Consider the following 24,064-nt stretch of genomic DNA (forward strand, 5'->3'; position numbering starts at 1 on the left):
TAAGTCGAGCAGCTCTTATCTCGAACGACTTTTCCCCATAGGAATTAATGTAAATAATTTTAATTGGTTCCAGCCCTCAAAAAACTCACAAAGTTAGTCTAAATTATGCAGAAAGATATGTTTTTAATGAAGAAATGTACATGTACATATAAATGAATAATGAAGTTTCTTTCACTTAACTTGTAAACTTTCTTAAACTTTTAAATTTACATATGTTCAACTTCTCTGCCACCCAATCCTGTAGGACAGAGGTCCCCAACCCTTTTTGCACCAGGGACCGGCTTTAAGCGATCAAGAGAGGAATGGGTGAATGAATGGACGGAGGGTGGGAAGGAAGGAAGGAAAGAGGGAAGGGACAGGAACAGAGGAAGGAAGGAAACTTATGAAAGGGGAGAGTAAGAGAGGAATGAGTGAAGGGAGGGAGGGAGGGAAGAAGGTGGGAAGGAGAAAGAAAAGAAGAAATAGAGGAAGGGAAGGTAAAAGAGAGAAAGAAAAAGAGCAAGAAAGAAAGCTGCAAGCACCCCCCCGAGCCCCCCAGGCCGGCTGCAACCTTTTAAAACACGCGCGCCGCTTCGCAGCTGTCTCCTGAAGCCGAACGCGGAAGTTAGCGTTTGGCTTCAGGAGACAGCTCCTTGGCGCTTGTATCTCGAATTTGGGCTTGTAAGTAGAACAAAAATATCTCTCCCCTCCCAGCTCTTATCTCGAGTTGCTCTTAAGTAGAGCAGCTCTTATGTCGGGGTTCCACTGTATTAGAAATAGAAGAGAAGAGAAGAGAATAGACAGAGTTGGAAGGGATCTTGGAAGTCTTCTAGTCCAACCCCCTGCTTAGGCAGGAAACCCACTTCAGATAAATGGCTATCCAACATCTTCTTAAAAATTTCCAGTGTTGGAGCATTCACAACTTCTGGAGGCAAGCTGTTTCACAGATTAATTGTTCTGTCAGGAAATTTCTCCTTAGTTGTAATGATGATGTTTTAAAGAATTTCTTATAAATAAGAGATGGGATAGAATAAGAGATCATTTGTAATATTTTAAGAGAAAATAATAAGTTACTAAAATTGTTTTTGATAGGGGAAATCATTCCTTTTATATATTTAAATCTTACATTTCTTTTATGTAGTTCTCTTGTTCTGTACCATTTTTCTTTCATTTTCTGTTTTATTTCAATGAGTTTCTATTGCCGCAATTGTAATTTTTAATAAAATTACTATTAAAGTATGTTCTGATATTTGATGTGTTGTGATTCAGCCTGAGGCTCCTCAGGGACCAGCTGGAGCTCTGCCGGATCCATGCCCAGAGGAGGAGGACAGTGACCAGGAGGGGGAGGACCAGGCAGACGGGGGAGAGGAACGTCAGGAAGAGGAGGAGGGAGAGCAGCCTGAGACCCCCCGGGGGGGGCTCTCCCCAGCTAGTAGCCTGGATTCATTGGATGAAGACGCACAGGCTATAATAGACATGAGGCAAAGACGTGCAGCTCAAAGAAGGGGCCAATTAGAAAGATATTTCCATCCCTGAATTGGCAACAGCTGGGTTTGGGTGTGGTTCTCCTCAGCAGGGTTGAAAAGGCAGGCCCGCCCTTACAGTCTTGTGGAGGGTTATCAACTGGGAGTCCTGTGACATTGCTTCGATTCTTGGCGTCTCTGATCTTGGCTTGTGGCCTAGAAGGCTGAAAGACTTGGGGGAGGCGTGGGTTTTATTATCTCCAGTGTTGTTTTTGCCAGCAAGAATCCTGTTTTATTGCCTGGCCTTCGTGAAACCTCTGTGAAGCTTCATCGTGTTCCTGTCTGTAAGAACAGTTTTTGTTACCTGTGTTTGCTTTCCAGTATATAAACTGCCTTTGCTTTTTACCAGTGTGTCTGGATACTCTTTTTGGTTGGTGTTGGCGTCTGGGGGGACCCAGACAGAACATGATGTTATGAATAAAGATACATTTTATTGATAAGCAGATGCACATGCTGAGGTTTCGATAGATGGATCCTGAAAATCAGCTCACAACAGTGTCTGTGAAAGCTCAATGTAACCAGAGAAACATCCAAACTGATCCTTGAGCACCTTAAAGTTCTCCAAAGTGAGACGGTGAAGGCCCTTAAAGTCATCCAAGATCAAACAGCTTAAGAAAAGATTGTGCCACAGCAAGCAACTGATACGCCAGAAAGACCCCAAATTTGTTTTTCTAACTTAAAGATATTTATACAGCTTATACTCAACTTACAATCACAATTGTGCCCACAATTTCTGTTGCTAAGCATTTGTGAATTTTGCCCCATTTTATAACCTTTCTTGCCACAGTTAAGTCAATCACTGCAGTTGTGAATTTAGTAACACGGTTGGTTAAGTGATTTTGCTTTACAGAAAGTTGCAAATGATCCCAGGACTGCAACTGTCATAAATATGAGTCAGTTGCCAAATGACTGGATTTTGATCACATGAGCATGGGGATGCTGCAACATTTGTTTAGTGTGAAAAATGGTCATAACTCACTTTTTTTAGTGACAGTTGTAATTTCAAATGGTAACTAATTGAAATGATATTAAGTCGAGGATTTGTGGCCTCCTAATTTCTAGCCTGATACTTTAAGCATTACAACAAACTGGTTCCGTATATTAGTTATTCCCTCCAATTTTATTCAGTTGTAAATTGAAGAAGCTTTTTCTCACTCGTTTATCCAAGTCATTAAAAAATATGAAAAGTAGGTCCTGGGGCTGATTCTTGTAGAAGTCTACTTGATGCTCTGTCCAATTTGATAAGAAACCATTGATTAGCAGCAGTGGTGAAATCCAATTCTTTTTACCACTACTTCTAGGGAGGGTCGCTTGGTGGGCACAGTGTGGTGGCTGTGGTTTGGTGAGCGTGGCAGGGGAAGGATACTGCAAAATACCCATTTCCTCCCCATTCCTGGGGGAAGGATATTGCAAATTCTCCATTCCCTCCCCACTCTGGGACCAGCTAGAGGTGGTATTTGCCGCTACCGGTTCTCCAGAACCTGTCAGAACCTGCTGGATTTCACCCAATTAGCATTCTTTGAGTATTTGTGGGTCTACAAAGCACCCACGGATATATATATGTTTGTTATGGCATCCAGAAAATATTTAACTACCTTGCTAATCAGCATGACATGGAATACTTCGTCAAATGTTTTCCAAGGTGATTACTTCCTAATCCTGGTCTTGTGAATAAGCCATAGCAACCTGGTTCACAATGTCTATGTCATGACACAGATAGTCTAATTTGGCTTAACAAACTACGGTATATGAATCCAAGCACTGTGGTTTATGACTTAAAGCAACAAGTTAACCCATCCAATTGTAGCTAAAACAACAAAATGTTTTTAGAGGTATGTGGTTTTTCATGTCTGACTTGCATAGATTTTTATCCTATCTGGCTGGAAGTTTCCAGATGGCGAGGCTCGGGCCAATACTGTTTATTTTTGTGGCCTCTGTGATGTGGGATTTGTATACTTGTTAATATCAAGATTAAGTTTTGTGCTTGGGTTGTACTCTTTATAAAAGGATCAGGTTAACAGCTTGCAGATATTTTGCAAATCTACATTACTTCTGAAGATTTTATTCTAAATGTTCTACCTTCAAAATTATTTTCACTTCAAAATAAAATCTAACAAACCTTAAGATTTTATGGCCAGAACATCTGAAAAAAATCCACTTCTCATTAGCCACTATGCAATTTATGAATCTTCATTAGATGACACCATCAAGAGTAGGTAGAGCAAGGCATGATCTTTATTTTAGCAGAATCTTGATTGTGGAATTAATCCCCTAAAGAGAACAGAATGGAAACATTCCATTTACTTGCTCAATATCTAGAGGCATTTGTGCTCTCTGATATTATTGAACTATTCTAACCAACATGGTCAATAGTGAAAGACGGTAGAAGTTGTACTTCTACACTATCTGAAGAGTCCAGGTTTTCCCTAATTGTTCTGAAAAAAGGTTTCCTTGTTTAAATTATAAAATATTCATATGCACTCTATTTCTCTTACATCATTTCTATAACTAGAACACTCATTTTAAGTGGAGTATTAATATAAATTAGAAGCAATCTTCCTTTTAAACAAGTTCTACAGAACTTTAGCTCTACTTGCCCCATTCTAAGGCAGAAGCTATATTACCAGCTGATTATCAAGATAGCAAGCTGAGAGACCGGTTCTACATCTCTCAAAGTAAATACTAGTAAAGTTAAATTCACATGGGAAAAGGGCACAGATTGAAAGCAATAGGTATATAATTTTATCTATCCAAAACTATAATTTATCTATCTTAACTTTACTGATTTTAAATATATCTATAGATATAAAAAGAATTGAAAACAATGAAAGAGATGGAAACCCAATATTTAATTTCCACAAACAGTAGAAAAATTGCTTTAATCCCAACTTTTAGATGATTTAAGAGAAATAGAGTGCATATGAATATTTTATCATTGCCAAAAACAGAGTCGAACAAAGTCCAACATAAATAAGCTATTTTATATAGTTCTTACTTTTACAACCACAAAAATAAATAATATGTGAACTACACTGTAATCTGCATGTGTAGTTCTGTATTTATATGCCACTCATTCCATTTGGGGTATGAGCAGCATATAAATACAATAAATAAACAAACAAACAAACAAACAAATAAATAAATAAATAAATAAATAAATAAACAAATGTCTTCAGGCAAAGAAACCTGTACCTTAAATCACAAAGATTCTCTAAGGGAACAGCAAAAACTTTACATTCTTTATGTATTCACATGTAACTCTAGTCAAAACTGAGTTAGGATGTTTACAAATTCTTTAAATTCCATTTTTAAAAGACTCTATTAAGTCCAATTGACAAACCCTATATTAATATGTTATCCGATTAGTCCAATACAGGAAGGGTATTAGGTCTTAAATTTATTGCAAACGTTTCCTGTAAATCAAGCTGCGTTTTGTTACACCACCATTCCAAACACCATTTGGTTTAATATATCTTCCAAAGAAAAAAGAAAAATCCAGTTCAGAAACTACACAGCTTAGAAACCAACATATTTTCCATCTCAGGACTTTTGTTTACTTAAAAAATAACTGTACAAGAAACCATCAATCCTTCATGCAGTGCAGCGTGCCAACGAACAAAACTCACCCTCCGAATTTGCATTTTTAAAAAGCCCCTTCCAAGACCATCTTTTACACGATTCACCAAACACACACACATTTACAACTGTGAATGTTTTCCTTGCTTATTTAGAACCTAAAGACCGTGAAACAAGGGGAACACGTCAATCACAAACCAGCATTCAATCGCGGGGCGGTTCCTAAGAAGTTAAAACTCAAGAAATAGAAAACTGCTTTCCTCCCTCCGTACACACATACACGCAAGGTGAGGTTGTTGGTTTGTGGGGGGTTTTCTTTACTTTCTATTCCATAAATCTTCACGATTCTCTATCAGACACCCGTCAATGCAAACCCTGTAGTGGGAAGAGCCTCGCAGGCAGGCAGAGCTCTCGCTCTCTTTCCCTCTCCTCCTCATGAAGCTAATAGCTAAACCACCCAGCGTTTCTTTCAGCCAGGCAGAAATAAGGTCGCGCTGCTGGTAAAGCCAATGCTCGTTTCTCCCTTTCAGCTAAAACTAAAGATCAACACAGCCCCGAAAAAGGCCCCATCCTTTCTCCAAGTAGGAAAGCTGGGAGCTGGGCGGGCGGAGTAGGGGGAGCAATTCTCCTTGCCAGCTTCTCCGGCACATTCATCCCATTTGCCAAGTCAGCCCCATCTTTCGCCGGGTATAAATCTGAAGCCCCCCCACCCCACCCCGGCCGCTCGACTTCAGGGCGATGCCCACCCACCACCAACCACCCCAGCGGCCCTCGATCTCTCAGGTTCTCAGTCCGGGCGCGCGCACGCCTTGGACTTTCCTCCCCTTACCATTACAGAACTGCAGGAGCGAGGAAGTGTCATAGAGGCTGCTGTAGCTGGAGAACCCGTCCTCCATCATCCCGAAGGCGGTTTCGCGCCCCTCTCCGGGCCCGCTTGGGATCCTCGGGGTGGCCTCCCCGCCAGCCTTAACTCCAAACGGCTCCTTCCAGCCTCCCTCCTTTTTTCCTCACCCGCCCCCCCAGTCCAACTCGGGCTGCTCTTCGGCTCTTTTCGGGCTGCTCAGTCCTCTCACCCACACACAGTGCAAAAGCTGAGGCGGCTGGGGCTGGGGCCGGCCTGCCCGCCTGCCTCTGCCAGTTGCCATGACAACGCATTCACTCCGCCGTGGCTTGGGCCGCCGCCGCTTTTCTCCTCTGCTGGAAGGGGAGGTGGGGGGAGAAAATGGGGCTGCCTCTCCGGGTCTTGTGGTAGTGGTGGTGGGGGAGCTAGGCATAATAAAAGTCGCCTGTTGTCTAAAAACAGCGAAGTTGAGAAGGGCGACGCTACTTGCAAGAAATAGGGGGCCCGTTTCCCCTACTCTTGCCGTTGAATGGGAGGCGAGCGGGCTTCAAATTTAGGTCCCCGTCTAGTAGCCAAGCTCGCGGGAGCTTGAATTGCACCCTTGTAAGGGGGGTTGCAATAAAGAGTATCTGGGGTTTCCTAGGCAGATTAAAAGAGGTAAACCTCGCCGGCACCAAGCCTTGAACCACGCTTCTTCCATTATTGACACCAAAGCACGGCTAAGAGGATTGGTACTCTTCGATCCACAAATAGGGGCGCGCTTTTAAGGAGGAACACCCCCCCCCCCCTTCTGTAAGGGCAAGGAGTCAAAAGAGCCGACGCGAAGTTTTTTTTTAAAAGAAAAGAGGGAAGCTGTGGGAGATTCTTTGCAATGGGCTCTTCCCCTCCACCAAGGGAAATGGGGGAGAAAGGGGGGGGGGCAATTCCCGGGATCCGAAGTACAGCAGGCTGCCCGCAGGACTGCTATGCAATGCATGTGCTGCAAGTACAGAAGTGCTGTCAAACAGATTCCGTCTAAATAGCAAAGCGTAATTAGAAAAAAAGAAAAGAAAAACGGGGCTCCCAAAGCATGGGCAGAGTGCCTTTACACCGCTCCCTAGCCACTTCTCGGGAATGACTGCCTCCCTGTTGAGAGGAGCCATAAATTCCAACAGCCTTCAACCCTGACACATCATTTCGCACATTGATCTTCCCGATAAGGAGCAGAAGCAACCTTTCCGGGTTGGGGCGACGGCGAACGACGCCCTTTCTCGGCCTTGCAAGCTCCCTGCCCCGCCCAGTGGCGGGAAGGGAGTTCCTTCCAGCCCCTCTCCCGCCCTAAAAACGAGGACTCGGGAGCAAGGAGCCTGAAACCAACGGGGGAAAATTGGCGATTATTTGGCGATTAAACTGGGGGAGGCCCAAAGGAGAGAAAGTGAAAGGAGAAAGAAGAGGGGGAGGGGGGAATATTCTGACGAAGAAAAAAAAATCGGAGGGAAACGCGAGATTACCGAGGGCGGAACAGTGCAATTAATCAATAAACGTTGTTGGAGGAAAAGCAAATTATTTATCTGATACTAATCAGAATACGTCGCCTGCTGCTGTCTGAAAAGCTGGGAGGTTCATAAGTGCACCAGAGTGCCTACCGTCCCCTGTCCTATAGTCTCTCCTATATCTTCTCTGCTATCCATTATATCTCTTGTATCTCTTTTATCGCTTATATTTTCTGCTATTCTCTCTAGTTATATTCTACTCCTATATTTCTCTTCTATGATACATTCTACTCGTAGATCTCTTCTATTATTATTGTGTTTTATTGTGTATTGCAGTGTTTCCCAACCTTGGCAACTTGTAGATATTTGGACTTCAACTCCCAGAATTCCCCAGCCAGCGAATGCTGGCTGGGTAATTCTGGAAGCTGAAGTCCAATTTTTTTCAAGTTGCCAAGGTTGGGAAACACTGGTGTATTGGACAAAACAAACAAATAAATAAATAAAATAAAATAAGTGCTGGGCAATTCCCCCCCTTACGATCTTCTGAAACTGGCCCCTTAAGAGGCTGTTCTAGTTTTCGCCTCCATCCCGAGAAAGTCCGAAATAATTAAAAGGGCCTTGCGGTTAAAGAAGGGGGATTCGACTTGCAAATCGTGCCGTGCAAAACTTCAGGCTTTCACTTTGCAGCCTAACCTGCCTTATTGCAGCTTTCATGGATGCTAAAAAGGAAATCTGTAATTAGAGACGTGAAGAGCTAGAGGAAATCCAAAATTATTTTTAAAACGACTTTTTAGCGATAAAAGTTCTCTATAGAGTATTCAATATACGAGTGATCGTCCGTAGGAAGTACTTGATCCCCCCCCCAGTGTTTGAAACATCCTGATGCATCAATTTCATGTTTTCAATATGTTATTGACCCCATAGGAGCACCAATAATTTAGTATTTTAAATATTACTCATATTTCACCAAAGTTATATCTCGGTTTTCTGTAACCACCAATAAAACCATTTATTAATAGAAAATCTGCCCCAAAGTTATGTCTCTAAATCCCCTGAATTTGTCATCCTTAAAGCTATCAATTGCAATATGTTTTGCTTGCTATTAATCATAATGATACATACATGAAATTGATGCTTAAATATATCTTCAGAGAAAGCGACAAAAAAACATTAAGATAGAATAGTATTGTTTAAAGATAAAAATATGAATGTGGAAGAACCCCAATAATAGAAGGGTAGTTGGTATCTGTTGGGAAAACAGTACTATATATTTGTTTGTTTGTTTATTAGAGTTAATAATGTAACATTTTTTTAAAAAAAGCAGTCCATTTCCAGACTGAGATGTATATAGGCAGAGTTTTTGTGGGTTAGTCCTGTAATGTATTTGTCTTGTCCATATTTGAGGCCATGCCAACCAACATAGATCATGGTGTTGAACAGCAATGCAGTGTAGCCCTACTTTGCATCAATACATACAGGGAAGTCTTGGAACATTTCCCATTAACATGGACAGAATTATGTGGTTCTTCTTATAGCTGTTGCAGGAGGCATCCTATTTTAGTGGAATAGCTTCTGCAGTAATAGTGACTGTCCATAGTTTTTCTGAGTTCAGCCAAGATACCACATGCTCTAATATATCTTTATATTTTTTATTATTTTGTTGTGGAGTCTGTTGAGTTCTGAATTTAGTTAGATTTAAAAAAGCAAATAAAAAATAATTTATTTGTAAATGATTGTCATAACAAAATATGTAGTTGACTAGTCAAATTCTCTCTTAGAGAGAGAGAAAGAGAGAGAGAGAAGCAGAAAGACAAGGAGAGAAAAAAGGAAAGATTAATTCATAGTTCTGCATATTTGTTCAGCCTACAATGAAATATTTAGGATGCTGGCCACAGGATAATAGCTAATGGATGGTGAAATGACAAATATTTTCAGGGTCTTTAGGCAAGAACATTTATTACTTTTAATTGTTTTAATGTAAAACCAAGCTGCAAATTTTGGCCTCCTAAGTGAGCTATAAGCTATCTCCCATGATTTTTTAAAAGGTCAAGGAAAGTTTTGTATCCATAAATTCTTTGAGTCAGTCCCTGGCATCTCTGTAACAGAACTTAACAAAAATCGATAATACCTTTGTCTAAGTGATATTGAAGGAAAGGGATGGGGGCAAGACCCAACAAAGTAAATATGGCAGCTGTGGTTGTTTAAGCATGGCCTTTTTGTAATACATGCCACATTGATGCGTGCATAAAATAGGTGAGGCATCATTTGTGCCTCTATAGCCTATGGCACGGGTGCCACAGATGGCACACGGAGCCATAACCACTGGCACCTTAGCTGTTGCCCTAGCTCAGCTCCAATATGCATGTGTGTGCCAGCCAGCTGATTTTTGGCTCACACGGAAGCTCTGGGAGGGCGTTTTTGGCTTCCAGAGAGCATCTGGGGGGATGGAGGAGGGTGTTTTTATCCTCCCCCAGCTCCAGCGAACCCCTTGGAGCCTGGGGAGGGTGAAACAGGTGCCTACTAGACCCACCAGAAGTTGGGAAACAGGCCATTAGTGTCCTCCAGAGGGCCTCCGCGTGATGGGGGAAGGTGTTTTTGCCCTTCCCAGGCCATTGAATTATGGGTGTGGGCACTCACGCATGCACAATAGCATGTGCCCACGCTCTTTCTGCACCCAAGCAAAAAAAGGTTCGCCATCATTGCTCTATAATATTGATAGCGAACCTATGACACAGGTGGCACGCGGAGCCATATCTGCTGGCATGCAAGCCGTTGCCCTAGCTCAGCTCCAACATGCATGTGTGTGCCAGTCAGCTGATTTTGGCTTGAACAGAGGCTTTGGGAGGACATTTTTGGCTTCCAGAGATCCTTCAGATGGATGGGGAGGGTGTTTTTACCCTCCCCCAGCTCCAGGAAAGCCTGGGGAGGGCAAAGCACAAGCCTACTGGGCCCACCAGAAGTTGGGAAACAGGCCGTTTCCAACCTCCAGAGAGCCTCGGGGGGGGGAGGTGTTTTTGCCCTCCCCGGGCATTGAATTATGGGTGTGGGCATTCGCGCATTTGCAATAGCATCCATGCATGCTCTTTCGGCACCCGAGGAAAAAAGGTTTGCATCACTGCTCTATAACTGCCAACTCCACTATTTTGACATACATTCCTTTGTGGACACTGGCAGTCTGAGATCTTAGTCTGAGTCTTTGGAGAGGGGCGGCATACAAATCATCCAAGGGCATGGGGTGAGGTATCATCAATACGCCGATGATACCCAGTTGTATATCTCCACCCCATGTCCAGTCAACGAAGCAGTGGAAGTGATGTGCCGGTGCCTGGAGGCTGTTGGGGCCTGGATGGGTGTCAACAAACTCAAACTCAACCCAGACAAGACGGAGTGGCTGTGGGTTTTGCCTCCCAAGGACAATTCTATCTGTCCGTCCATTACCCTGGGGGGGGAATTATTGACCCCCTCAGAGAGGGTCCGCAACTTGGGCGTCCTCCTCGATCCACAGCTCACATTAGAGAAACATCTTTCAGCTGTGGCGAGGGGGGTGTTTGCCCAGGTTCACCTGGTGCGCCAGTTGCGGCCCTATCTGGACCGGGACTCACTGCTCACAGTCACTCATGCCCTCATCACCTCGAGGTTCGACTACTGTAATGCTCTCTACATGGGGCTACCTTTGAAAAGTGTTTGGAAATTTCAGATCGTGCAGAATGCAGCTGCGAGAGCAATCATGGGCTTTCCAAGATATGCCCATGTCACACCAACACTCCACAGTCTGCATTGGTTGCCGATCAATTTCCGGGCACAATTCAAAGTGTTGGTTATGACCTATAAAGCCCTTCATGGCATCGGACCAGAATACCTCCGGGACCGCCTTCTGCTGCACGAATCCCAGCGACCGGTTAGGTCCCACAGAGTTGGCCTTCTCCGGGTCCCATCGACTAAACAATGTCGTTTGGCGGGACCCAGGAGAAGAGCCTTCTCTGTGGCAGCCCCGACCCTCTGGAACCAGCTCCCCCCGGAGATTAGAACTGCCCCCACCCTCCTTGCCTTTCGTAAAGTTCTTAAGACCCATCTCTGCCGTCAGGCATGGGGGAACTGACACATCTCCCCCGGGCCTATACAGTTTATACATGGAATGTTTGTGTGTGTGTTTGCTTTTAATAATGGGTTTTTTAGTGTTTTTTAAATTATTAGATTTGTTTTTACATTGTTCTTGTTATTGTTGTGAGCCGCCCCGAGTCTGCGGAGAGGGGTGGCATACAAATCTAATAAATAAATAAATAAATAAATAAATAAATAAATAAATAAATCTTACATTTTAATACAAACATTTGCTTTTCATGTATGCTAGGACATCATCTTAAGGTTGGAGATAAGGGCTTAATTATAAAAACATCTGGGCATAGTGGATCACTCAAGGTAATATAATGCACAACAGATGCACTGAAAGTATTGTATATTGCCGGTGCTAATCAAGCCTTGATTTAGTCATTGTCTGAATAGCTGATTAGGTAGATATCCTATGTATGTAACATTAAATTCTCAGGAAGTAAGATGAGAAGTACACATAAAGTTTATGTTAGGCTTATAATAACAACATGTACTGCTGCATAAAAAATTCAGGAATAAAATATATATTTACCTAAAGTATATAGAAAGTAACAAGAAGTTTTCTCTGTTCATAATCTGAGAACCATTAAATCTGGTTTATAGGCTACCAACTGCCCTTTGCTTTCAAAAATCAAATATTAATATGATAGATATACTAGTGAATAAAAAAGGCATCTAAACAAATCTAATCCATTTTTCAAATCATGTGCCGGAAACTTATGTAATGTGTCGTGCACATTTTAGTGCTTTATTTTGGAGGTAGAATGGCTTTTATGTTTTAGTCTTTGAATGTCAGTACAGTGGAACCCCGACATAAGAGCTGCTCTACTTAAGAGCAACTCGAGATAAGAGCTGGGAGGGGAGAGATATTTTTGTTCTACATACAAGCCCAAATTCGAGATACAAGCGCCAAGGAGCTGTCTCCTGAAGCCAAACGCTAACTTCCGCGTTCGGCTTCAGGAGACAGCTGCGAAGCGGCGCGCGTGTTTTAAAAGGTTGCAGCCGGCCTGGGGGGCTCGGGGGGGTGCTTGCAGCTTTCTTTCTTGCTCTTTTTCTTTCTCTCTTTTACCTTCCCTTCCTCTATTTCTTCTTTTCTTTCTCCTTCCCACCTTCTTCCCTCCCTCCCTTCACTCATTCCTCTCTTACTCTCCCCTTTCATAAGTTTCCTTGCTTCCTTCCTCTGTTCCTGTCCCTTCCCCCTTTCTTTCTTTCTTTCTTTCTTGCTCTTTTTCTTTCTCTCTTTTACCTTCCCTTCCTCTATTTCTTCTTTTCTTTCTCCTTCCCACCTTCTTCCCTCCCTCCCTCCCTTCACTCATTCCTCTCTTACTCTCCCCTTTCATAAGTTTCCTTCCTTCCTTCCTCTGTTCCTGTCCCTTCCCTCTTTCCTTCCTTCCTTCCTTCCCACCCTCCGTCCATTCATTCACCCATTCCTCTCTTGATCGCTTAAAGCCGGTCCCTGGTGCAAAAAGGGTTGGGGACCTCTGTCCTACAGGATTGGGTGGCAGAGAAGTTGAACATATGTAAATTTAAAAGTTTAAGAAAGTTTACAAGTTAAGTGAAAGAAACTTCATTATTCATTTATATGTACATGTACATTTCTTCATTAAAAACATGTCTTTCTGCATAATTTAGACTAACTTTGTGAGTTTTTTGAGGGCTGGAACCAATTAAAATTATTTACATTAATTCCTATGGGGAAAAGTCGTTCGAGATAAGAGCTGCTCGACTTAAGAGCCCAGGTCCGGAACGAATTAAACTCGTATCTCGAGGTACCACTGTACTATCAAATTTTGGAACCAAGAAACGCAAAAGGAGAAATAAGAAATAGTAGTTTCATTGCTTGGATTGCTTGAAGCTTTGTAATCTTGTTAGACTACTAAAGTGCAAAATGAAATAGAGAAATAATATGCTTAAAAGTATGCACAGCATTGTAATAGATTTGGAAGCATTTTAATGGACCTCTAAGAACTAGGTAATAACCACTAAAATATCTTAACATTAAGCATTATTCAGTCAGCTGTGGTGTTGATGGATTTCTACAAATCCAAATTAGTTTATATGGAAAAATATATTAGAAGCCATCTGACTGAAAACACATCACTTTGAATGACATAAAATGGGAGATTATTATCTTTGAGCCATAAAAGAAAATGGGAGAGTCTACTTTTTGTTCTTGTAACTTTCAACTACTGTACACTGAAACATTTATTCCATTCTTTTTTCCTATAACCAGTAATTTAAGTAAAGTCTACATTCACATTTAAATAAACATTTTGAAGTGCATTACCTCTTAAAAACATGGCATTTGTAAGACACATAAGCAACATATCAATATAAAATGTTAACATTTTCAAAAATATAATAAAGATCATAAACTACAGATGAAGGGTTTTTAAAAAATAATCTAATCTGGATATTTACATGTTTGTAATCTTAATATATATATTATTTTCAATTTCCATATTAATTTTTTTCCAAAATAACATTTACATGGATGAAGTTAATTTACTATAAGCTGTTTTATTAATAATCTAAAACACAGAATCCAAAATATGTAAAACTATCCTTCAAGAATTCTTAAAAAAATTTGATTACTCGCTGTGGTACTAATTTTTATACCAATGCTATTTTCTATGTTTTTTAAAAAATAATGCTTATGCAAAGCAAAACATTAATAATAGTAAATCTGGCAAACATAAATAAACATGAAATAAATAAATGCTGTATCATTTTTTATATATTTGGTTGAAATGAATAATAAAACCACATTAGAGCAGATTGCCCAAGTAGTTGTGAAATAGTTGTGAAATTTCTTCAAAAAGTTTAAATCATAATTAGCCATTATCAAAAGACATGATGATATTTATTAATTTGATTTAAATAACAGTAATGCAACATTTTAGCTTAGAATTGTGATTTATCTATGACAAACCTGTTATTCATAGATAGCTGTACTCTCATATGCCTTTTAGGCTGGGGAATCTGTCCACAACCTAGTGTCCTCCAGACAAGTGTTAGAATTCACCTCCCTAAATTCCCATCTAGTATGCTCAAACTTTTAGAATTCAAGGAGTTGAAGTGCAATACATCTAGTCTAGTGCATATAGACAACCATGGACAACCATTTAAATATGAGCTAGCATTGTGCAGCAGCTGCCAAAAAAGCCAACACAGTTCTAGGCTGCATTAACAGAGGGATAGAATCAAGATCACGTGAAGTGTTAATACCACTTTATAAGGCTTGGGTAAGACCATACTAGGAATACTGCATTCAGTTTTGGTCGCCACAATGTAAAAAGGATGTTGAGACTAGAAAAAGTGAAGAGAAAAGCGACAAAGATGATTAGGGGACTAGAGGCTAAAACATATGAAGAATGGTTGCAGGAACTGGGCATGGCTAGTATGACGAAGAAAAGGGCCAGGGAAGACATGATAGCAGTGTTCCAATATCTCGGGGGTTGTCACAAAGAATAATAATAATAATAATAATAATAATAATAATAATAATAATAATTTATTAGATTTGTATGCCGCCCCTCTCCGAAGACTCCGAAGAAGAGGGAGTCAACCTATTCTCCAAAGCACCTGAGAGGAGAACAAGAAGCAATGCGTGGAAGCTGAATAAGGAGAGAAGCAACTTAGAACTAAGGGGATATTTCCTGACAGTTAGAACAATTAATCAGTAGAGCTGCTTGCTTGGAAGTTTTAAAGAGGATGTTGGATAACCAGCTGTTTGAAGAGGTGTAGGGTTTCCTGCCTAAGCAGGGGGTTAGACTAGAAGACCTCCAAGGTTCCTTCCAACTTTGTTATTTTTATTATATCAAATTCTAGAATAATTGAATCAAAAGCCACCACTCATTACCATAGCTTCCAAATTAAAATACAGTATATTCAATGCAAGATATTAACCCACAAATAATTTTGTCAACCCCAAGAGATTCCACAAAGTCTGTTGTGGAATGATTAAAAATCATTTCCATGGCTTAGAATGAGTGCATAATTGATTCTGATTTGTAAGGCAAAATGGATTTTGTTCCTACCATCTTCTTCAGAACTCATATGCTCTGAGCATCTGAATACTAAATGTGCTTCTTGCTATTTTCCCTCATTATTCTCAACCATGTTGCAAGAGGACTGATTATCAAAACTGCTATGTACTGCATATCAAAAGATATTCTTCTGCATTTTGACATCAAAAGCATAGTAATTCATTCTGTAGAAACCTGCCCATAGGCACTGCATAATGTGCCTCATATGTAATGTAATATGTAATATTAATACTTTAAAATGGTTGAATACTTGAAGCTAAACACAGTAAACATCCTCATCATATCACTTATGCTATCAAAATCTGATTATAAATTAAGAAATGAGTTAATTCCTGTATTTGCATGTAAATTTACCATTTTTGTAGCTCACATCAGCACTTTTGCGAGGTATTTCAAGGATGACACTATGATAAACGTGTTTTAGTATTTTTAGAGCAGATTTCCTCCACATGATGCCTTTGGATAAATGGGGAATATATTTCTTAAAATTCTGAGCAAGAATGGAAGCAAGGTGACCTAGAGTTATGCTGCAAATAGAATTACCAGACTCTGATCATACTAGTTGAGCATTCATCCAATTTCCAAGTGCAATCTAAGATGCTAGACACTACCTTTAAAAACCCAAATGGCTAAGAGACCTTTCCCTAATCAGATATACCCATTTGATCTGGGTAGTCAGAACTGTTTACAGTTTCCATCTAGCAGGAAGTGATGTAAGGCATGGGTAGACAAAGTTGGCTCTTCTAGGACTTGTGGGCTTCAACTCCCAGAATTCCTGAGCCAAACATGCTAGCACAGGAATTCTGGGAATTGAAGTACACATGTCATAGAAGAGACAACTTTGCCTACATTGACATAAGCGATACAAAGGCAGATATTCCTGTAATGGTTCTCCTCTTACATAGAAGCTTATTTTCTGAGAGGAACATAGCCCCCTCTATTTTGGGCCTTTGGGATTCTGTCAAGACTTGCTTTTTTTCAGGATTACAGCCCTCAATATATGTTTCGTTATAGTTATAGAGTCTTCGGAGAGGGGCGACATACAAATCTAAATAATAATAATAATAATAATAATAATAATAATAATAATAATAATAATAATAATAATAATATAGTTATATATAATAGAATCCAGTTGGACTGAGGTGGTATATACATTTTATAACTAAATTCTGAGAATAACAGTCCCAACAAATACAAAGTGTATGGGTTTTTTTAAAGCTCTGATTGTAAATGCTACAAAGGTATACTGTATATAATGAGTAGAAAGAGAGGTGCCTGTACCATCTCCTTTTAAGAATCTATTAAGTCCAAAATCACATATGGGTAAAGTGACCAGATTTTAAGATTGGGAAAGGAGGACACCATTCAGGGGGGGAGGGCTAAAAAAAAGCTTAGCCAAAAAAATTTAGCAAAATAAATTTCTCTCCCTCCCTCCCTCCCTTTCTCTCTATTTCTCTCTCCCTCCCTCTTTCTTTCTCTCTTCTTTCCTTCCTCTCTTTTTGCTTTCTTTCTCTCTCTCTTCCTCCCTCCCTCTATCTGTCTTTCTCTCTCCCTCCTTCCCTCTCTCCCCCTCCCTTTCTGTTTCTCTCTTCCTCTCTCTTTTCTTGCTCTCTCTCTTCCTCCCTCCCTTTCTCTCTATTTCTCTCTTTCTCTCCCTCCCTCCCTCTTTCTTTCTCTCTCTCTTTCTTTCTCTCTTTCTCTTTCTTTCTCTCCCTCTCTCTCTTTTTTCTCTCTTTCTCCCCCTCTCTAGTATTTCATGTATGTATTTATTTTATTTATTTATTTATTAGATTTGTATGCCGCCCCTCTCCATAGACTCGGGGCAGCATACAAATCTATATGTATGTATCCTATAATCACCTTTGATATAATTCTAAGATCATTATATTTGGCTACATTCTTACAACACGTTTAATTAGATAAAGTAATAAGAGAGAATGAATTGTGAAACAAACTTATGAAGGAAGAAGGAATGGGAAGAGCAGGACTAGTCAAAACTAAGTAAGTCATGGTTGCATGAAGTTTATAAGAGTCTGAAAAGAAATTTAAAGAATAAATAATAATGTATGAAATTATACAGATAAGGTATAAACAGGGATAAAACAGTATGCAGAAGTATGATGAAAGATATTGGTGTAAATTAGATTTACTACAATATTATTTCCTTTTTATCTCACGCTTTTAATTTCTTTGGTGTTTTCTGTTTCTTATTCCTTTTTGTGCATTTTGCTTAACATTACATCCCCAAAAGGAATACTGAGATAGTATAATTGCATATTTCTTTAAGTTTAAAGCTTAATTTACATTTTCTGCTATTATGAAAACACAGAAAATTGGTTTACTCTGTAACCAGGTTATGTGTGTTTTGTGAATCTAACGACTATATGGCTATAATTACAATTTATTAAAAATCCTTATGCAAATCAATCCCAAGTAAGCAACACTTTCTAAAACCAGCATGAAACGATATATGATCAGTCATTAAATTGACACGCAACCTCCACAAACTCAGTGATAAGGATTATACTGGTTGATAAAAAGTATTTTCCATTTTCTTACATTATTGTAAATTACATTTTCTCATCAAGACACAATGCAATTATGGTAAATAGGGACATCTCAAGGGAACAGCTGCACATTTGGTTAAATTAGCAATCTGCACCATAAATTATACAACACGAACACATTTATATGCTGTAAATCCACCACTGTGAGAACACATTATCCATTTGTATTGGGCAATCCATTTGAAAATGTTGTTATTTAGAATCCGCAGGTTCTGAAAGCAAACACATTATCTCATATAATGTAGTATTTTATGTTGAATTGCCTTTATTTAAAAGAATAAATAGTAATAATCAACAACAATCAGTTAGGAAATTGAAAGTGCATTGTCCTTTATTTGTTGTTATAAAAGTGTTGCTATGCCATCCCAATAAATTGTCTAATCTATTTACATACCCCAGCTGCCATTTTTTTATTATGAATGTAAACATAGTAGGATACATTTCAAGTCAATACACTGGATTGCAAAGCCAGGAGTGGCTGCTATTGGGTGGAAGAGATATGTAGCGGCCTATGAAACATTGTGCTGTTGGGTCAAGGATGGCTATTGCCTGGTATGGGGGGCTGCAAACAACTTACCAAAGCATCTTGTGATCTTCCTTGATGGCTTTCCCATTGACTTTACTTGTGGGAAGCTGGCTGGGAAGTTTGTGAATAGTGATTATGTGACCATGAGACATTGTAGTATGAGCCAGTTACTCAGCTCTCACTAAGCTCACAATCATGTCACTGGGAGTGCTGGAATAGCCAAAACTTAAGTACCATTCATTCACTCAGTCTGTCGCCGCCCTCCTCTTCCTCCTCCTCCTCTCACCTCCCTTTGCCTTGCCTTTCCTGGTACTGCCCCATCTTGCTAGCCTCTAACCCTGCACCCATCTGCCTGTCTGAAAGCTCCCAGCCAGGACCTGCTATCCCTCTGATCCCAGATTGATTGCCACCCTGGAGTGCTGCCACCACCGCCCCTCTCAGCCCCATAGCAGCAGCGGGAGGCCCTTGGTGGATGCAGCTTCTGCTATGGGGCTGAGATGGGCAATAGCAGTGTTCCAGGATGGCAGGCAGATGTCCCAGAGCTGCTGCACATGCACATCTGGAGTGTTCCCACCCATCTCAGTCCCAGAGCAGCAGCTGCTGCGTCTCCATCAAGGGCCGCCCACCCATCCATTGGTCGAGCAGGGCTGAACTTCAACCTCAGAAGGCAAGTGGGCATGGGGGACCTTCAGGAAGGCTACTAGTTCCCTTCCTCGTGGCTGGCCAGACCCAACATGCTTGCCTGCCTTTGCAAGTTGGCCATGGGGACACTGATAAGACCGCATGGAAGGCAGGTAACCATATCAGCTCTGTGAGCCACGGGGAATGGAGTAGGAAAAGCAGGCTGGTACAGGTGGGCAGGGGCAGCTAGGTAGGCTGCGACTTTGCAGGCTTACTGGGCAGGCAATTCAGGGGCACAGGGCTTCAGGCAGGTAAGCTACAGAAAAGTGACTGGGCTGGACAGTGCAAGCGATGGCGACCAGGGAATCAATTTGGGAGCATGACCGGCCAGCCATCACTACCAGTTCAGTTAACCAAGCCAAATGTCCTGTAATGGTTTTCCTGAACCAGTACAAACCAGTAGCATTTAACCCCTGATTGGCCCCATTTAAAAAGTTTGAGGACTGTCTCATCAATGACCACAGGGAAATTGATAGTAGAGAAACAAGATTACTGTAATAGATCCTAAGCATTCCTCCTTTTAATCTCATGGTTCCTCTTAGGGTATACATTTTGGGTTTTTTGTCATCAAAATCATGGTAGTAGCCTTCAACCTGGGAGTCATGGTGCACCAATAGTGTTATTATGAAGTACATGTAAAAGATAATTAAGATACAAGTTTTTGAATAGGCTCTGCTGTATTGCCTTATAGATGTGTTGGGGCTCTGAGGGCCAAGATTACCAACCACCCTGAGAAAGACACAATTCCAGGAGTTCTCATTAGAAAACTCTGGAGGGCATTAAGCCACTTTCTGAGAACTTTTTCCAAAATGTTTTAGATACTGAGCTTCTCTTATATATTTCTATTCCAGGACTACCTGAATGTATGCATGTTTGTAGGTTTCAAACACTAAATCTAATTAGCATTTTGGACTATGGTGTCATGGGAAAAAGGAAATACTATATCACTAGTTTTACAAACTGAGCAGACACTTTTCCTCTTATTGGCCTCAAATTCTCAAAAAAAAGTGGTATTTGTACCTGGTTGTATAGTTGAAATCATATTCCTCCTCTGCTTGAATGTCATCTTTCATGGTGTGTTGGTACAGCTGTTCAAAATAGTCTCCCTTAAGGATTTATGTATTCATGATTAACAATTTCACAAAGCATAGCATCTTTTTCTATTCTCCTACCTTTGCAATTATAAACATGGATTACCATCAGTGCTCCACAAATTAAGGTGCATTTGCAAGATGAATTAATGTGGATTAGTTAATTCTGTCATGTACTCCAGTCTCTCTTTTGTTCACGCAGTCAAACTGGTTAACATGCAGTAATGGCTGGACTATCCTTTCAATCTGGCCAAGATCCAAAGAAATAATAAGCACACAAAGCGAGAACTTTGTTTGATGTTGGTCCCAGGGCTGTTCATGCAGCCACTTGTGAATTACATAGCAGCTTGCTTCAGCAGTAGAGACTGCTGTATCAACACCAACACAGAAAGCTTCAGTTGTGTGTAGTTTTCTGATCCAACACTTTTTTAAAAATCTGAATATTCCTTCAAATCTATCTGAAAACCTTGGATTAATGATACATCAATTCTGGCAATACCAATGAAATATATAAGGAGCCTTAGTAATGGAAGTGTCTCCTATCTTAACTTGCCACCTAATTTTGGGACTCTTGAGTTACACATTATCCTATTGAGTAAGAATTGGAACATATTTTTGATCAGCCTTCCATGTTTGATTCCTAATTTGGATCAGTAATGTATTCCTTACATTTTCTCAGAAATAGACAGACTACTAACCCCAATACAGAAATAATTTGGACCAGAAAGAAGCAAAAAAGGGGAGTCCCTCAGAGTGCCCGCAACATGGGTGTCCTCCTCGATCCACAGCTGAGCTTAGAAGACCATCTCTTATCTGTGGTGAGGGGGGCATTCACATGGATATGCTTGGTGCGCCAGTTGTGGCCCTGTCTGGACAGGGAGTCACTTCTCACAGTCACTCACGCCCTTATCACCTCAAGGTTCAATTACATGGGGCTGCCTTTGAAGTGTGTTTGGAGACGATAAATTGTGCAAAATGCAGCCGCGCGAGCTATAGTGGAGCTACCAAGATCTGCCCATATTTCAACATCACTTCGCAAGCTGCACTGGTTGCCCATTGGTTTCTGGGCGCAATTCAAAGTGGTGGTGATGACCTATAAAGCCCTACATGGCTTAGGATCAGATTATCTTTGGGACCGTCTTCTGCCTCATGTATCCCAGCAGTCGGTTAGGTCCCACAGAGTCAGCCTTCTTCAGGTCCCATTGGCCAGACAATGTCGGCTGGCGGCCCCGGCCTTCTGGAACAAAGTCCTTCCAGAGATACATACTGCCCCCTGCCTCCTGGTCTTTCATAAAGCTCTTAAGACCCAACTCTGCCGACGGCGTTGGAGGCCATGAGTGATGAGATTGCCTCCAGCCGATACTATGTATGATTGAATTGGATGAATGAGTATGACTGTATATGGGGATTCTTTAATACTTTACAGTAGTTTGTATAATTCTTTTATAGTAATTTAGATTTCTTTACATATTGTTGCATTTATTTATTTATTTATCTATCTATCTATCTATCTATCTATCTATTTATTTATTTATTTATTTGGTTTGTATGCCGCCCCTTTCCATGGACTCGGGGCGGCTCACAACACAATAAAACAATTCATAACAAATCTAATAATATACAATTTAAAATTTAAAATAGTTAAAAAAACCCATTTTTAAGCAGACATACCTACAAACATACCATACATAAATTATATAGGCCCGGGGGAGATATCTCAATTCCCCCATGCCTGACAACAAAGGTGGGTTTTGAGGAGTTTACGAAAGGCAAGGAGGGTAGGGGCAGTTCTAATCTCTGGGGGGAGCTGGTTCCAGAGAGTCGGGGCCGCCACAGAGAAGGCTCTTCCCCTGGGGCCCGCCAACCGACATTGTTTAGTTATAATGTTTATAATGTTGTACGCCGCCCTGAGTCACCTCGAGAAGGGTGGCATAGGAAAGAAAGAAAGAAAGAAAGAAAGAAAGAAAGAAAGAAAATCTCTGCTTGAGCCCTAAATGCCTCTCACCCAACTCTCTACTCTACAGCATTAGATTAGACTAGACCAGACCAGACCAGACCAGACCACTACACTACACTACACTACACTACACTACACTACACTACACTACACTACACTACACTACACTACACTACACTATTTTTTATCCAGCCTTTATTATTTTTACTATTAAATAAATAAATACTATTATTTAACACAAAACACATGCATAATAGTGTTTCCTCCCCCCCCCCCCCCCCACCATCAACCTTCTACTTCTATTTAGGTCATAGGTGGAAATCTGGATACAGGTAGTCATTGACTCACAACAGTTTGTTTACTGATTGTTTGAAGTCACAATAGTATTGATAAGTGTCTTATGATCATTTTTTTACAACATCCATTGCAACATTACCATGGATACATGATCAAAATTCAGATGCTTGGCAACTGACTCATATTTATTATGGTTACAGTGTTCTGGAGTCATGTAGTCACCTTTTGCGACTTTCTGACAAGCAAAGTCATTGGGGAAGTTAGATTCACATCTTCCAGGTTGTTCCCTTGGTGATAGCCTTCTAGAAAGTGTGAATACAGTATTGTCCTTTTTCAAAGAACCAGTGTGGATCAACTGAGCATATTTTGGGAGCGAAGTTTATTTGCTCATGTGTTAATTAATTAATGATATTTATCTGAAAGTGCCAGTGAACTTTGTAAGCACAGCACAGTGATGCACAATGAAAACGATTAGATACATAACCTTTAATCTTAGACTATCTACAATTGACCTCTCTCTCTTTCTAAGAGGTCTGTAAGGGGCATGCATAAGAACACCATTGTGCCTACTGTCCCTATCCTATTGTCTTCTATCATTACTTTTTATCATTACTTATCTAATGTTTTATTTGTACAAATTACCATCCTATAATTGACAAATAAATAAATAAAATGAATAAAATAGTTCTTCTATGTAGACCTGTATTGGGGATTTGGAGAGGTGGAAAATTCTGTATTTCTTTCTGTTATTTCTGTTACAGGCTTCATAGAAATTACTCTATGTTCTGTCTGGGTCACTCCGGAAGCTATAACCAACCCAAAAAGATAAGCCAGACACACTGTAAAATTCAAATACAGTTTTATAATGTTCAAGGGAAACGAAGCTAACAGAAAATGTCCTTACAAAGCAGGAAAACACTGGAACTCCAAATATATACACGAAGGTAATTGTCCATGCACCAATATAGGATTCTTGCTGCCAAGACAAGGCTGTAGACAACAGACATACACCTCCCACGGTTCTTCAAGACTGCTGGGCCACAAGCCAGGAACAGAGACGCCAAGAAACAATGCAGGTTACAGGAACTCCAAACTGATAACACTCCACATGGCTTCAATAGCTTGCCTGCCTTATAAACCCTTCCCTGCTAATGAGGACCACACCCAAGCCCTGATGTTCCTTATTCAATGCTGATAATATCTCCTCAATTGATCCTTCCTTTGATCTAAACGTCTCTGTCGCATGACAGCTTGTGCCTCGTCACCTAATGACTCCAAGCTACTGGCAGGGGAGGGCCCCTCACCGGGGCTCCCATGCTGTTCTTCCTCGTCACATTCCTGACTGGACCCTCCCCCGTCCGACTGCTCAGCCCCCTCCTCTTCGCTGTCAGC

General features: G+C 40.7%; 1 protein-coding gene across 6 annotated transcripts in view; it reads right to left on the bottom strand.

The window, feature by feature from the left end:
* The window catches only part of EML1 (EMAP like 1), a 277,513-nt gene that overhangs the window by 70,022 nt on the left and 183,427 nt on the right, over positions 1-24,064 (bottom strand). The window contains exons 1-2 of one of the 6 annotated variants that reach the window (XM_070752515.1): positions 5,908-6,171; positions 3,622-3,773 (exon numbers count right to left, since the gene is read on the bottom strand). The exons of 2 other annotated variants lie outside the window; for them this stretch is intronic. Coding sequence is in view for 1 of the 4 variants with exons in the window: in XM_070752497.1 (XP_070608598.1) it covers positions 5,908-5,977 (70 nt within the window). In the remaining 3 variants the exon portion in view is untranslated. Of the gene's footprint in view, positions 1-3,621; positions 3,774-5,358; positions 5,539-5,907; positions 6,444-24,064 lie in introns of those variants that run through there. 3 more of the 6 variants (XM_070752526.1, XM_070752497.1, XM_070752535.1) reach the window with 3 other exon arrangements.

This window comes from Erythrolamprus reginae, chromosome 1, assembly GCF_031021105.1.
Source record: "Erythrolamprus reginae isolate rEryReg1 chromosome 1, rEryReg1.hap1, whole genome shotgun sequence".
In the NCBI taxonomy this organism is placed as follows: domain Eukaryota; kingdom Metazoa; phylum Chordata; class Lepidosauria; order Squamata; family Dipsadidae; genus Erythrolamprus; species Erythrolamprus reginae.